Raw genomic sequence first — 13,811 nt, forward strand, 5'->3', positions numbered from 1 at the left:
CTTTTACAGGCTCATGGCGTATGCATATAATTTTTGGTATTGACAAAATTGAAAGTAAGTTCAAGAGGTGTTGTAGGTCTTTAAACTTTTAGTCGTATGTCTAAGAGGTCTCTAAATCTTATAAAAGGTCAACAGGATGTATTACTTATTAGACATAAAATTGGAAGTTAAAAATTTATTAAACTCAATATTGAAAATTTTGGGATCTATTAGATAAATCTTACAAACCATACTTTAATTTAATCTAATTGCCATTAATTGCCATAAATTGAAAAGTGGCAAGTCACTATTTTGGTTAATAGTTAATTATAAATTATTAGCTAACTAATCTTATTACCATCAAATTATTAATTTAATATTAAAATTTACATTATCTTTATCACGTGGGCTAACTTTATCACCACACCAATTGTTTTATTACCATTTGGCGATTTATTATATTTTTGATTGACCTGGAAATAATATTGTTCACTCATTAGCAAACTTTGCCTAGATGGAGTAAATTGGTTATCAACAATGGAAATTGGTTAATTATTATAAATCAGTAAACCGTTCATTTAGCTACCTGAAATTTTGGTCAACTAAATCAATATCTAACTTTTATTGTAATCAAATTATTATTAACTGCAATATCAATATGTTACCTTTTAAAGTCACCAACTTTAGTCGATGCATGATTTGCTGTATTGGTTGAGTTTGAAATAGTAAATCACTAATTGAAATTATTAAATTTCAATAATTTGTTATCTCAATAGCTTGTCCTAAATGTCGATACTTTGGTGGTTTTATTGGATAGATTTCTCATAATTAACGTGAGTGCTATTTAAAAAATCGGATCCTAGTTCTTTTCTTTCGGATCCTAGTTCTTTTCTTTCTAGTTCAACAACGTATGAAGCGAGAATTTGAATTCTTGAACTTTTTATTGATAATATATATCTTAATTAATTGAACAAAAAAATGTAGGCAAGGAAAAGTTTACCAAGTAAAAAGATAAGAAATATCTTTCCATGAATGAAAACTTTCGTGGCTTCAACAAAAATTCATAAACTATACAAATTTTATTTATAACATTGCCACCACAAATTAAATTATTTAATTGACCTAATTTTTTTAAGAGATGACCCACAACTCAGAAACTTACAAATAAAGAAACACCTCCTCTAAGCCCCTCAAAAAATACAAATTAAACCTCCAATTTCAATTTCAAACCTTTCAAATGGTGTCATCTTCGGATCCTTGAGAAGCTCCCATGACCAACCAAACCCAAAGAACATTGAAACAAACACAAAAACCCTAATTCAAATAAGAATCGTCAAAAGTGAAAAACAAAATCAAAGATATGAAAAAGGCACAATTTTTTAATCCAAAGCATTTGGTCCAAAACACCTTCTTTGAACAGGGTTCCAAACCCATTGAACCATAAATTTCCTCCCCTTGACACCATTCAAATTGTACCCATTTCCCCAATTGTCTTTATAAACATTCCCAACATACCCTCCTCCCCCTCCTGACCCATACAATCCCACACACAAATCAGCTATCTCTGTGGGAGCTGTTGGATCCTCTCCTGCATACCAAGCATTCACCAATGGATTGCTTGATGCTTCTGCCAACTCATGAGCTATCACACTCACCATTCCATCTGCCCCCACGTACCCGTTCGGCGCGCCCATGATCGTGCTCGGCGGTGGCGCCTCCGAGCCCGTTGGCCGAGCAAATGGGTATGCGCAGACGCCAGGGCATTGCTCCCCACTGTGGCCGACCCAAGCATACGGTACCGTTGCACCAACGATCATCGGGAATGTGAAGTAATGGAAGCCACACACTGCCCTACAAAAGTCTTGCACTTGAACATCAGGTGAGGTGAGGACTAAGTAGAAGCCACTATAGGGATTTAGAGGCAAATTATTATAAGCTCTTGGATTTGAGGGGGTGATTGAGTTTTTTATGATGTGTTGAATGGCTAAACGACTCAGGTAGCTGCCTTGGGAGTAAGACGAGTCGTGGAACTCATCGGAGAGATGGACAGTCCCAGTGATGTTCGAGTTAGTCTGGTCAGTGTAGAGTCGGACCGTCTGCCACCAGTGAGCGACAGACGGATAACGAGGAGGAGGAGAAGGAGAAAGAGAGAAAATGAAGTCTCTAATAACATCTTGGTGGTTAGGGTTCCAATGGCCATACCAAATGATATAAAGGTTGATAGGGGAAGCAAGGACAGGACCCATGTGGTATTGTAGGTTTACAAGGTCAGAGGAGCCTTCAAAGTTGTTAAGGTTGTCTTCTTGGGTCCTCCATGGGAGAGCTTGAAGAGAAGAAAAGGAAGCAAATAGGAGGAAAAGGAGGAGGAGACAATAATGGAGATCTTCCATTTCTTCTAGCTTGGTGTTGTGTTTTGATGAGAAAATTTAGACAAGCTTAAGATTCTTCTCTTCTTCCTAGGTTTTCTTGTCATGTCCTCAATTTATAATTGTCTACTTAGAGAGAGAGATAATTTTTTTTTTTTTTTAACCTTTAATATCATGTCCACCATTGCTATTGAGAGAGATTGAATGATGAATATTGTAGGGTGAAGTAGAAGCATGCATGTGAAGAAATATCATACATCTTTTTTTTTTCTCCTTAATTAGTGCACTTGTTTGTCCTCGACATCTTTGACTCTATGTTCCTTTAATAAAGCCAAATCAAGAAAGGTTCCATATAAATCAATTACTTTAGGATAATATGAAAGGTGGGATAGAACATTAACTTTTTAGGACGTTTGGATTTTTGTAACTCCATCGAGAAAAGTCAAGTCTATACTTGATATGTGAATTTTTAGTTTATTTAAGGATAAAACTTAAGTGCTTACCTTTAGGTAGGTATCTCCTATCTATCACCACTAAAAGAATATTGACAGCCGTTTATTTTAGTAGTTGTTAATTTTTTTAGAGTTTGTAAGTCAATCGCACTTAAATTTTATCATTTATTTATTATTAAGCTACATAGTATATTAATCTCATGTAACATATAAATCGAAGTTAGGAAAAATCTTATATGAATCATAATGTCGTAAGTAAACCACAAGTTTCTATAACTTGTTGATTTGCATAATTTCAAACTAATCAAGACTTGTTAAAATCATGGGTCAAAAGATCAAATAAGTTATGACCATAGCTTTAATCAAATTCTACAAAGTTTGGAGTCTCTTTTTAAAGCATAAAAGAAGTTGAATTTTAAAAGATGGGTTAAATTTATTTCTTGCAATGATGGCAAAGGTGGGAAGTCCATGTGGTGGTTGAAGGTTTTTAAAGCATCTTCAAAGTAGGAGCACATTTTTTTTTTCTTTTTCTTTCCTTTTTAAAACCATGTCTTTAAATTTTAAGTCTTTGTCGTTGTCAAAGCGTGCATAGCTCAGCGATAATTGACATATATCTCAAATTAAGAAGTTGTGAGTTCAACCCCCTCCCCACATGTTGTACTAAAAAAAGTCTTTCGTCGGTTAACATGAATATTAATAAAAGAGAACCAAAATAAAAATATTTGTCAATGATAATCTTTTCAAAAATTTTTTGTGTGTGATTTTTTATAATGATATCTTATTATATGATATGAGTGTGATGGTAGGTAGGTTTATCTTATATTTATAACTAGGGATAGATTATATCACATTGATGAATATCAGTGATAGACTTTTTTATCCGTGATAGAATCTATCTATAGTCTATAAAATATAGAGTATATCAATTAAGACTCATACATGAAATTGATAATATGAGTTTATCAGTAATATACTTTATCACTGAAAGATTAATAGACGTTTCAAAATCCTTTTAATATGTTTCTTGAGTGAGTTTAGACTAAAGTTGTTATTAATTATTATTTTTTAGTATTTTTTTTAAACAATAAATGTTAGATGTGAGAATTTGAATCTTTGACGAGAAGAAAGGAATATATATATATATTTTAAGAAGATATTTAAATCTTATTTTAGTAATTTTTTTAATACAATAAATGTGAGGTGTGAGAATTTGAATCTTTGACGATAAGAAATTATATGTCTTTACCGCTAAGTTATAATTACGCTGGCAAATCTTATTTTAGTATTCAAACTTTTCTATTCATCTCATTTAGTACATAAAAATTTTATTATAATTTATAAATTTGATATAAGAAAAAGTATTATAATCTTTTGTTGTTAATTTTTTATTAATCATTAAATTTTTTTTTAACAAAATAGAAAAAGAATTTAATCAAAAGTTCTTAAAGTCAAAATAAAATATTTAAAATTTAAGAATTCAAAACTAGAGCAAAGATGAAATTTAATGAAAAAATAAAATATTGGGTGACATATTAATTTATTTCTTTATTTCAATATTTTGTCAATTTAATCTCTAACCTCAAAAAAATGTTTACTATATCCTAAATTTTGAATTATACTTATTTTTTTAATATATGAAATTTCAATTAAAACACATTCACCATACTTCATTTCTTTGAAATTTGGTAAGGTTTACTATATCCCTAAATATTGAATTATACTCTAATCTTATAAATTTCAATTGAAACACACTCACGATACTTCATTTCTTGAAAATTTAACTGTATTTATGTAAATTACAAGAGGACGATACTAAAAGTAAATACATCAACTTTTTAGCATTATAATTAGAAATTTGATCAAAAATTTTAAAATGGAGTAAATATGTGATATAATTTTAGCCAAATTAAAGTATAATTTACGTTTAAACACTATTTTGAATTTTATTTTGGTTTATATATTTTCAAAAACATCTATTTTAATCTTTATGTTTTCAATTTTGGTTCGTTTTAATCATTGTATTTTCAAATGATCAGTTTTGATTCCAGCAATTTTCAAAAGTGATCAATTTAGTGTCTATATGATATTCATGTGTTGATTCTTCAACATCAGTCGATTCGAACCTCCACTTAATTTCATCCAAACTTTATCCTAGTCATGGATAGAACACCTAGGTTCGGGTTCATAAATAATAACGATGGTCCTCTGAAGACTTTCTTTCACTACGACTCTGGTGGGTTTTCTTAACAAAGTCACTGCCTATGAGTCGCTGTAGTTACACCTCACGAAATTTAGTAGGTACAATAATGGGACAAAAATATAAATATTTAAACCTAGCCTCAAAGAGGGTTGGCGCCCTCGAATGAGACCCGCATGGCCGGAGCGGCTCCGTCACAGAGCCCCTGTATCCTTTATGCCTTTGATGCAACTCTTCGCTTCTCTCCGAATTCTAAACCGCCATGGATTGCATCTCAAATTTTCTTCCATTTCTTGTCCGGATTCCTTCTCTTGCTTTCAACGATCCTCAGTTTCTGCCTCTGCTACATTTTGCTCCTCAGTCCATTTCGATCATTCTCCCAGCTCTTCGCCGCAGTCTCCTGTGCAAACGATTTGTTCGTTGGTCATCGAGTCTTGTTTTCGTCAACCCCATCTCAGACTCTCTCCTTCTAAGTTGAAGCTTGAGCTAGACGCCGATTCTTTGACTCATGAACAAGCCATTTCTGTCGTTGCTTCACTCGCCAGCGAGGAGGGTTCAATGGTGGCGTTGAGTTTCTTTTACTGGGCAATTGGGTCTCCCAAATTCCGCTATTTCATGCGGCTTTATATAGTCTGTACGATGTCATTGATCGGGAAATGTAATATGGAGCGAGCCCATGAGGTGGTGGAGTGTATGATAGGGGTTTTTGCAGAAATTGGGAAATTGAAGGAGGCGGTTGATATGATCATTGACATGAGAAATCAGGGGCTTTTGTTGACCACCAGGGTGATGAATCGTATAATCATGGTTGCTTCTGAAATGGGGCTGGTTGAATATGCAGCCAACGTGTTCGACGAAATGTCTGCAAGAGGTGTGGCTCCCGATTCTTGCACTTATAAGTCTATAATTGTTGGTTACTGTAGAGATGGCAATGTTTTGGAAGCAGATAGGTGGATCTGTGAGATGATGGAGAGAGGCTTTGTGGTTGATAATGCCACATTGACTTTGATTATTAATGCTTTTTGTGAGGAGAATTTTGTAAACAGAGCACTTTGGTTTTTTCATAAGATGAAAAAAATGGGTTTATCACCAAATTTGATCAACTTTACATCTATGATAAGTGGGTTGTGCAAGAGGGGAAGTGTTAAGAAAGCATTTGAATTATTGGAAGAGATGGTTAGAAATGGCTGGAAACCCAATGTGTATACCCACACATCCTTAATTGATGGCCTTTGCAAGAAAGGGTGGACAGAAAGAGCTTTTAGACTGTTTCTTAAGCTTGTTAGAAGTGATAATTACAAGCCAAATGTGCACACTTACACAGCCATGATAAGTGGGTATTGCAAAGAGGAGAAGTTGAATAGAGCTGAAATGTTGTTTGAAAGAATGAGAGAACAGGGGATGGTCCCAAACACAAACACTTATACAACTCTCATTAATGGGCACTCTAAAGGTGGTAATTTCAGTAGGGCCTATGAATTGATGGAGTTAATGTGTTATGAAGGTTTCTTCCCTAATATTTGTACATATAATGCAATTGTTGATGGACTCTGTAAAAAGGGGAGACCAGAAGAGGCTTTCAGACTTCTAAATAAGGGGTTTTATAATGGAATTCGAGCCGACAGTGTGACGTATACAATTCTGATATCCGAGCAGTGTAAGCGAGCCGATATGAATCGAGCTCTGATGTTTCTAAGTAAGATGTTTAAAGTTGGTTTCCAGCCTGATATCCATTTATATACCACTTTGATTGCTGCCTTCTGCAGGCAAAAAACAATGAAAGACAGTGAAAAGTTATTCGAAGAAGTTGTTAGGTTCGGTTTGGTTCCAACAAAAGAAACTTACACATCCATGATATGTGGCTATTGTAGGGAGAGAAAAATTACCTTAGCAGTAAAAATTTTTCAGAAGATGAGTGACCATGGCTGTGCACCAGATAGCATTAGTTATGGAGCTCTAATCAGTGGCCTTTGTAAAGAGTCGAGGTTGGATGAGGCTCGCGGATTATATGATGCCATGATGGACAAAGGACTGTCTCCTTGCGAAGTTACTCGGGTGACGCTGGCTTATGAGTATTGCAAAACAGAAGACTTTGCTTCAGCCATGGTTATCTTGGAACGGCTTGACAAGAAGCTTTGGATACGCACTGTTCATACACTAATACGGAAGCTCTGCAGTGAGAAGAAAGTCGGCATGGCAGCTCTGTTCTTCCATAAGTTACTGGACAAAGATGGCAATGTCAATCGTGTGACTTTGGCTGCATTCATGACTGCTTGTTGTGAAAGCAACAAGTATGCTCTCGTCTCCGACATATCCGAGAGGATTTCAAAAGGTATCGGCTAACCAACCTCTGAAAACAGGAATGATAGATGAATTTGTTGTGTTGAAGAGCTTAAACATGGAGGAAGATAATGGCCAGAAATGGACTTGAATCTCTTGATTACAATTCAGCTGAATTGAAGAGATGTCTTCCAAGATGATAAGGCCTGATCCTGCACTTGTTTAAGCTTTCAGCAGGTACTTCAAGTTTGATTGCATTCTTTTGGCTAAATTACAAAAAAATATCCTGAACTTTGATATTTGTTTAAAAAATACCCCTATTTTTTTTCAAAAATTTCAATACTACCCTTACTTTCATAAACTTAAAAAAAAAATACTCTTTGAACAAGTCTTCGTTAATATTTTGAACGGGAAGTTGACGTAGCAGAATCTGGAACTAAGTAACAATTAATATAGAAATAGGTTCCAGTGCTCTGAGTCTCGAACTTGATTCTCTATTGTTCAGACAAGCTTACACGTTAATTGTCGTCCTAGATTCTCAAGTTTCTATTCAAAATTTTTATGGATATTTGAAGGGGATTTTTGAAACCTCTATACTTTTGAAAAGATGGGGATATTTTTCAAACAAAATATATATATATCTATCTATATATATATATTTTGCAATTTAGCCTATTATTTTCTTCCTATTGTTTTCTAAAGAAGTAAAAAAGAATAGAAATGACAAGAAGAATTCTTTGTTGTTACAGCCACAACATGAACAGTTTTCAGAAGAAAAAAAATGAAGATCTTGAATGAGAAGTACATCCTAAATGGCACATCCTTTGGCCATCTTAAGGATTGGATTGGAAGCTGAAGCCTTTTCCCTGTACATTTTCTGTTTTCCTTTTCCACAATAAGATCTTCACATGTTCAATAAAAATTTAAAATATTATTATATTTTTTTTGAAAAGAAAACATTATTATATTTAAATCATATATTGTTCTCTTCTTTGCATTCAACACTTACCTATATTTAAAAAGTTTTTATTGCATAACTTTCATTTATCATTAAGTGTTGTATATTTAAGAACAAATGAAATAAATGTAAACTTCATTAATTAAGCTTGTGACATTGTGGTATATTTTGTAGCTATAGTAGAATTATTTTTTGTATTTGCTGTAATTTTAAAAGATTACAAATCTAGTTTTTAGTTCTACATTATTATTTTTAGGGAATGTTCTTATTAAATACTATTTTAGTAATATCATTCCGATCACATTTTTTTAGCACAATAAATATTTGATTTCTTATCACAAAGGAGGAGATGAATTATATGTTTTTTACCGTTACATTAGGTTCATGTTGGCTATCATTTCTAACACCTTGAAAATGATAAAATCCCATGAATTAATATTGAATCATAAAATTAAATAAGTGAAGAAATTATCACTAGCCCCTAAAAGGCAACCCAGTTGGCAAGTCCGTGAGTTTAGTATTAAAAACCTTTGATGTCTTTTGGGTCTAGACTTTGAAATACTTTGGATATAAAAAAGCAAAGCTCGACTCCCAGTTAAATGATTAGCAATGGTAAAAATTATGTATCTCTACAACAACAGAAAATTAATTAGCAAAGGTTGTAATTATTTCCTGCTCATTCCAGTTTGAATTTTATTTCAATAAAATAAAAAATTTTCAAATTAAAAATGATTCACTTAAAATTAAAATTATTTATTTGTTTTTTCTGACGACATTATATTGCAAATGAAACGAGAAATTCTAGTGTATAATAATACATAAAAAGGAGTAAATTGATTATTATTATTAATAACTATTTTTTTAAGACAATAAATGTGGAGTATAGATTTAAATCTCCAAAAATAAACCGACATTATTTAAGGCTTTAAGCAACAATAATCATAACTATTAGGATTTGTTCAATTGAGTAAATTCATGATTTTTCGATGACTAGAGCATAACTCAAATTTGTCAAGACATCGTAACTTCCACTACAAGATTAGAGGATGAAATCATCCAACTACATTGCAATATTTTTTAATGATTTTCCGGAAATAAAAAAAATTGGGAAACCTTTTCAAGAACTTTTTCAAAAGCGACCTTCCATGTTAAAAAAAAAACAAAAAAACAAGGGATAAAAAAACTAAAAAAAGACAAAAGGAAGGAGAATTGAAAAAAAAAAAAAACCCCCGAAAAGGAAGAAAGAAGAAGAATAAAGGGAAATTCAGTCAAGCTTGGTGTGCTTCAGTTGCCTTTAAGAATACTTCATCTTCTTCATCTTCTTCATCGTCAAGGTAATTCTGAACTCTCTGATTATTCATTCTTCTTAGTCTTTTCAACTTCTCATGTTTCTAAAATCATCCTATGAATTGAGTTATCTGAATTTACCTTTTCAATAATCCAAACTGTTGATTGGCTGATTGGATTGGTGCAATCTAAAATATGATCGCCGATTGAATGATTAATATCATGTATTTGTTTTGCTGGATGTGGGCATTGATTTCTGTCTTTTGGTTGATCGGGCTGGTCCGTTTCACGTTGATTTCTGATTATTCCGAATTTCGAATTTCTCATCCTCCTCCAGTGCCTAATTTTCTGTTGTGTTTGATCCGAAATGGGATCTTCGGATTCAACAGAAGGAAAAAGGAGATGAATCTGAAACTTGTGAATGAGAATGGGAAATCTGATTTGCCCTTGAACTCACTTCAAGTGAAGAGGATTTTGTCCCTATGTTTATGTACTTTGACTTCGATTCTCTCAGTTTATGAATATCTTTGGATGTTTTGGCAAATATAGTTGATCTGCTATACTTATGGACCATTCTTTCAGGCTTTTCTGCAAAATGGCACGCTCAGCGCTCGATGAAATGTCTACAACTGGTGCCTTTGAAAGAACAGCTTCAACATTTCGCAACTTGATCTCCCGAGATCATTCCTCTCATTTTCCTCCAGAATCAGGCAGATATCATCTCTACATATCGTATGCTTGTCCTTGGGCTTCCAGGTGCCTTGCATATTTGAAGATCAAAGGGCTCGAAAAGGCGATCAGTTTCACGGTAGATCTTCTTTTTCATATCTAAATGAGTGCATGATGTTTTTACTGAAAGCCTGATCCCTTTGCATCCACTGTCTCTTTTTCAGTCAGTCAAGCCAATATGGGAAAGAACCAAGGAAACTGATTATCATATGGGATGGGTTTTTCCTGGCTCTGATACAGAGGAGCCAGGTGCTGAACCTGACCCTTTGAATGGAGCTAAAAGTATAAGAGAACTCTATGAACTTGCCAGTACAAATTACAGCGGAAAGTACACGGTTCCAGTAAGTATCAGCCACGGGTGCGATTTTAATTTGATTTTCTAAGTAGATGTTATGCAGTCCTCTCAGTCTCTTCATCTTGACAGGTTCTGTGGGACAAGAAACTCAAAACCATTGTTAACAATGAGAGCTCAGAGATAATTCGTATGCTCAATACTGAATTCAATGATGTAGCAGAGAATCCAGCTCTAGATCTCTATCCTCCTCATTTGCAAGCTCAAATTGATGAAACTAATGGTTGGATATACAATGCCATTAACAATGGCGTTTATAAATGTGGGTTTGCAAGGAAGCAACTGCCTTATGAGCAGGTAAGCATTCACTATATATAGAAGCTAAAAATTTAGAATGTTAAAAAGTAATGATTGCTTGAAAAAACCTATCAATTCGACCTCACCTGTTTCAGTTAGTTGTCAATCCGTGTATAACTCAGTGGATAAGACGCCTATTAATTTTTCTAAAGTTGAAGTTCAATCCAATGGCGCTCCCACAATTGTTGAACTCTTAGAAAACTGTTCAGGTTTAAATAAGTTGAATTTTTCTAGGTTGGTTAGGTCTATAATTTCTCTTCAAACTAGTTTCGGCTGAATCAAGCTAACTTGAATTTATTCATTCTGTCTATGACAAAATTACTTATTCATCAACTATTTAAGATACATTTTTACTCATAACATTTCTAACAATTTGTTGATTCGAGTCTTATTTTAGTTATAATGGATTAGATCCATCACCTTACCTACTTAGAAGAATTGTCAAATTTACGACTCGAGTAATTAGATTGGATAATGTATCTTTCTAATTTCATCCAACCCGAATCCATGAATGCTCTTACTAAAACCATAAATTTAGTCTAGTACCTGAAAGTATTACTGAAGGTAGAAATAAAATTATGAACCAAGAAATAAAATTATGAACCATTCTTCTACAGGCGGCGGCAGAATTGTATGAAGCTCTGGACAGATGTGAGGAAATACTTTCCAAGCAACGATACCTCTGTGGGAACACATTGTCCGAAGCAGATATTCGGCTGTTTGTCACCATAATAAGATTCGACGAGGTACTTCTACCAACTGATCCTATAAAAAATGTGCATTTTTTCCTCTCTCCTTCATTCTCCTTCATTCATTGGTGCCGAGCGTGGGGAATGCTAGACGTTTGGTAATTTCTCCTCCAACCAGAATAAGAAGAACACATTAAAGTGGCTAATATGTACATCTAGTCGCACAAATTGCATAGTATCGTAAATAGCTACTCCAAGTATTATCGGGAGAGTTTATAAATCAGTATTTTTGTTTTGTTTGTTTTTGAGCTCAGGTTTATGCAGTCCACTTCAAATGCAACAAGAAACTGCTGCGGGAGTACCCAAATCTGTTCAACTACACCAAAGACATATACCAAATTCAAGGGATAAGCAGCTCTGTTCATATGCAACACATAAAGAAGCATTATTATGGAAGCCATCCTACCATCAATCCATTTGGCATCATCCCTCTTGGCCCCAATATTGATTACTCTTCTCCTCACCATAGAGATAGATTTTAATTTCCTCATAGTTTGGCATTGTGAATGGCAACTGTTACAAGAGTTTGTGTTTATGGTTTACTATTCTCCTCATGATAGAGATAAAAGATAGATTTTCTCGAGAGTTTTGCATTGCCAATGGCAGCTCTTAGAAGAGCTTTATTGTGTTTGTGTTTGTTACTTTGTATCCCCTCTTCTTATGAAGAACTTGTTTGAAGTTTGAGTTAAAATATATTTGAGAAGTTTTTTTTTTTTCTTATTTGCAGTGTATTTATCATAAATGGTGTGTGTGTTTTTTTATACTTTTATTAGAAATGGTATTTGAAATATGTATCATATAAGCACTTTTAGAAGAAAGTAAGTTAAATGTTTCTCTGAAAGCACTTCAAGTGCTTTTTATTAGTTTTAAATTTTTTAAAAATATTTTTTATTAGGTAAAACTTGAAAAAAAAAAAGTTTTTAATTAGTTTTAAAAATTTCTATCCTTCGTTAAAATTTTAACCAAATATTGCCCATTTCTAAAAAAACACTTTTAGTTTAGGCCATCTATGGAAACCCAATTTGAATGGTGAAGATTTCCCTTTTTCAAAAAAGATTTTATTTAATTATAAGTACAATAAATTTACATGTTTCGAAATTGCTTTATAAACGATTTTATGATATTGTTTATTTTATTTTATTTTTGTAAATATAAATGATTGCAGATTGGACTCAACTAATTAATAATCTTTTCGAAAACAAATTTTCAGAACAATAGTTCCCGTCAATGTGGGCTGAATCGCAGTAAAATACTCGAAAGAATGTATACTTTTGATCGATCTCGTAAAAACTCAAATAAATTACATAAATTTACGATCTCAAACAAAAAATAAAAAGAAAAAAGAAATGCAATTAGAAAAGCTTCGCCGACGGTGTTCTTCGATGGACTTCGCACCTGGTTCGATGATATGAATGGCGATTTCAGGGATCTAGGGTTTCATAATTGGAGAGAAGAGAGACAGAAAGAGAGGGAAAACTTAGCTTGCTGGCACTGCGATCTCTTCAGAGCGGTTCCGGCGGTGGAGCAGAGGGTTCGCACCGCCTCCGCCTCGTTAGGGCAAGCCGTAGCCACCAGGCACTCCGCCAGAGAACGGTTTAGATGCCGGCAAGCCGATCGCCGCGCCGGACCGTCCGGAACTCGCCTGTGGCAGTCTCGGAGAGCCTGCTCCAGCCGCTCGCAACCGCCAACGCCGCCGCCGCTGATCGGAGCTTCGCCGGTAGGTAACATCCCATTGCTTTCCCATGTGGCTATGGGGTCCCACACCATTTGGGAGGGAAAGGAAAGTTGCTCTGCAAATTAGTAAAGGACCTAACCTAGCGTATAAAATGCCCACTTTTTTAAGAAAAAAGAAAATATATTTTGCAATTTACTACATTAACCCTGAATTTTCATTTCTTTTCTATTCTTCCCGGTTTTATTATTATTCTGTTAAAAAAAATATACATTGGGTCCCTCGAACTAAACTTTATTTAGTCTCTTAATTTTAGGTAATAATTTAGCCCATGTAGTTTAGTTTATAAATTAGTTATCTGATAAAATCTACATATAATTTTGATGAAATTTTTTACGATAGAGATTAAATTATTACAAAATTTAACGTTATAAGCTAAGTTCAAAGATTAAATCGTTACTTTAACAAAAATATATGATAAGTTATTGTTTCT

General features: G+C 33.8%; 4 protein-coding genes across 7 annotated transcripts; 2 read left to right on the forward strand and 2 right to left on the reverse strand.

The window, feature by feature from the left end:
* Positions 1–1,008: 1,008 nt before the first annotated feature.
* On the reverse strand, positions 1,009–2,572 carry EXL7 (EXORDIUM like 7). Its single transcript, XM_022287017.2, has one exon. It carries the CDS (start codon positions 2,367–2,369, stop codon positions 1,359–1,361), a length of 1,011 nt encoding a protein of 336 aa, XP_022142709.1. The 5' UTR covers positions 2,370–2,572; the 3' UTR covers positions 1,009–1,358.
* Positions 2,573–4,939: 2,367 nt separating this feature from the next.
* Positions 4,940–8,213, forward strand: LOC111012757 (Pentatricopeptide repeat (PPR-like) superfamily protein). Of its 2 annotated transcripts, none has more exons than XM_022287019.2 (2): positions 4,940–7,326; positions 8,024–8,213. In XM_022287019.2, exons 1-2 carry the CDS (start codon positions 5,160–5,162, stop codon positions 8,032–8,034), a joined length of 2,178 nt encoding a protein of 725 aa, XP_022142711.1. In that variant the 5' UTR covers positions 4,940–5,159; the 3' UTR covers positions 8,035–8,213. The 2 variants fall into 2 exon arrangements, 1 of the variants encoding a protein (XP_022142711.1); XR_015789733.1 differs by having other exon boundaries at positions 4,941–7,511.
* A 1,197-nt stretch (positions 8,214–9,410) lies between these two features.
* LOC111012758 (Glutathione S-transferase family protein) lies at positions 9,411–12,366 on the forward strand. Of its 3 annotated transcripts, none has more exons than XM_088121697.1 (6): positions 9,411–9,566; positions 10,102–10,327; positions 10,413–10,589; positions 10,673–10,897; positions 11,515–11,643; positions 11,901–12,366. In XM_088121697.1, exons 2-6 carry the CDS (start codon positions 10,115–10,117, stop codon positions 12,126–12,128), a joined length of 972 nt encoding a protein of 323 aa, XP_087977823.1. In that variant the 5' UTR covers positions 9,411–9,566; positions 10,102–10,114; the 3' UTR covers positions 12,129–12,366. The 3 variants fall into 3 exon arrangements, with proteins under 3 accessions (XP_087977823.1, XP_022142714.1, XP_022142713.1); XM_022287022.2 differs by lacking the exon at positions 9,411–9,566 and adding an exon at positions 9,575–10,009; XM_022287021.2 differs by lacking the exon at positions 9,411–9,566 and having other exon boundaries at positions 9,575–10,327.
* Positions 12,367–12,896: 530 nt separating this feature from the next.
* On the reverse strand, positions 12,897–13,538 carry LOC111012670 (cytochrome C oxidase biogenesis Cmc1-like protein). The gene has a single exon (XM_022286900.2). It carries the CDS (start codon positions 13,411–13,413, stop codon positions 13,084–13,086), a length of 330 nt encoding a protein of 109 aa, XP_022142592.1. The 5' UTR covers positions 13,414–13,538; the 3' UTR covers positions 12,897–13,083.
* Between the last annotated feature and the right edge of the window lie 273 nt (positions 13,539–13,811).

Source organism: Momordica charantia (assembly GCF_013281855.1).
Source record: "Momordica charantia cultivar OHB3-1 chromosome 3 unlocalized genomic scaffold, Mcharantia_2.0 BLBB01000003.1, whole genome shotgun sequence".
Classification (NCBI taxonomy): Eukaryota; Viridiplantae; Streptophyta; class Magnoliopsida; order Cucurbitales; family Cucurbitaceae; genus Momordica; species Momordica charantia.

What these genes read in the sequence shown, in the direction of transcription:
- EXL7 (XM_022287017.2), bottom strand. Translation starts at nt 2,369, where the DNA reads ATGGAAGATCTCCATTATTGTCTCCTCCTCCTTTTCCTCCTATTTGCT.
- LOC111012757 (XM_022287019.2), top strand. Translation starts at nt 5,160, where the DNA reads ATGAGACCCGCATGGCCGGAGCGGCTCCGTCACAGAGCCCCTGTATCC.
- LOC111012758 (XM_022287021.2), top strand. Translation starts at nt 10,085, where the DNA reads ATGGACCATTCTTTCAGGCTTTTCTGCAAAATGGCACGCTCAGCGCTC. An exon ending in AGCAACTGCCTTATGAGCAG is followed by an intron (nt 10,898 to 11,514) that starts GTAAGCATTCAC and finishes ATTCTTCTACAG; the next exon opens with GCGGCGGCAGAATTGTATGA. An exon ending in CCATAATAAGATTCGACGAG is followed by an intron (nt 11,644 to 11,900) that starts GTACTTCTACCA and finishes TTTTGAGCTCAG; the next exon opens with GTTTATGCAGTCCACTTCAA.
- LOC111012670 (XM_022286900.2), bottom strand. Translation starts at nt 13,413, where the DNA reads ATGGTGTGGGACCCCATAGCCACATGGGAAAGCAATGGGATGTTACCT.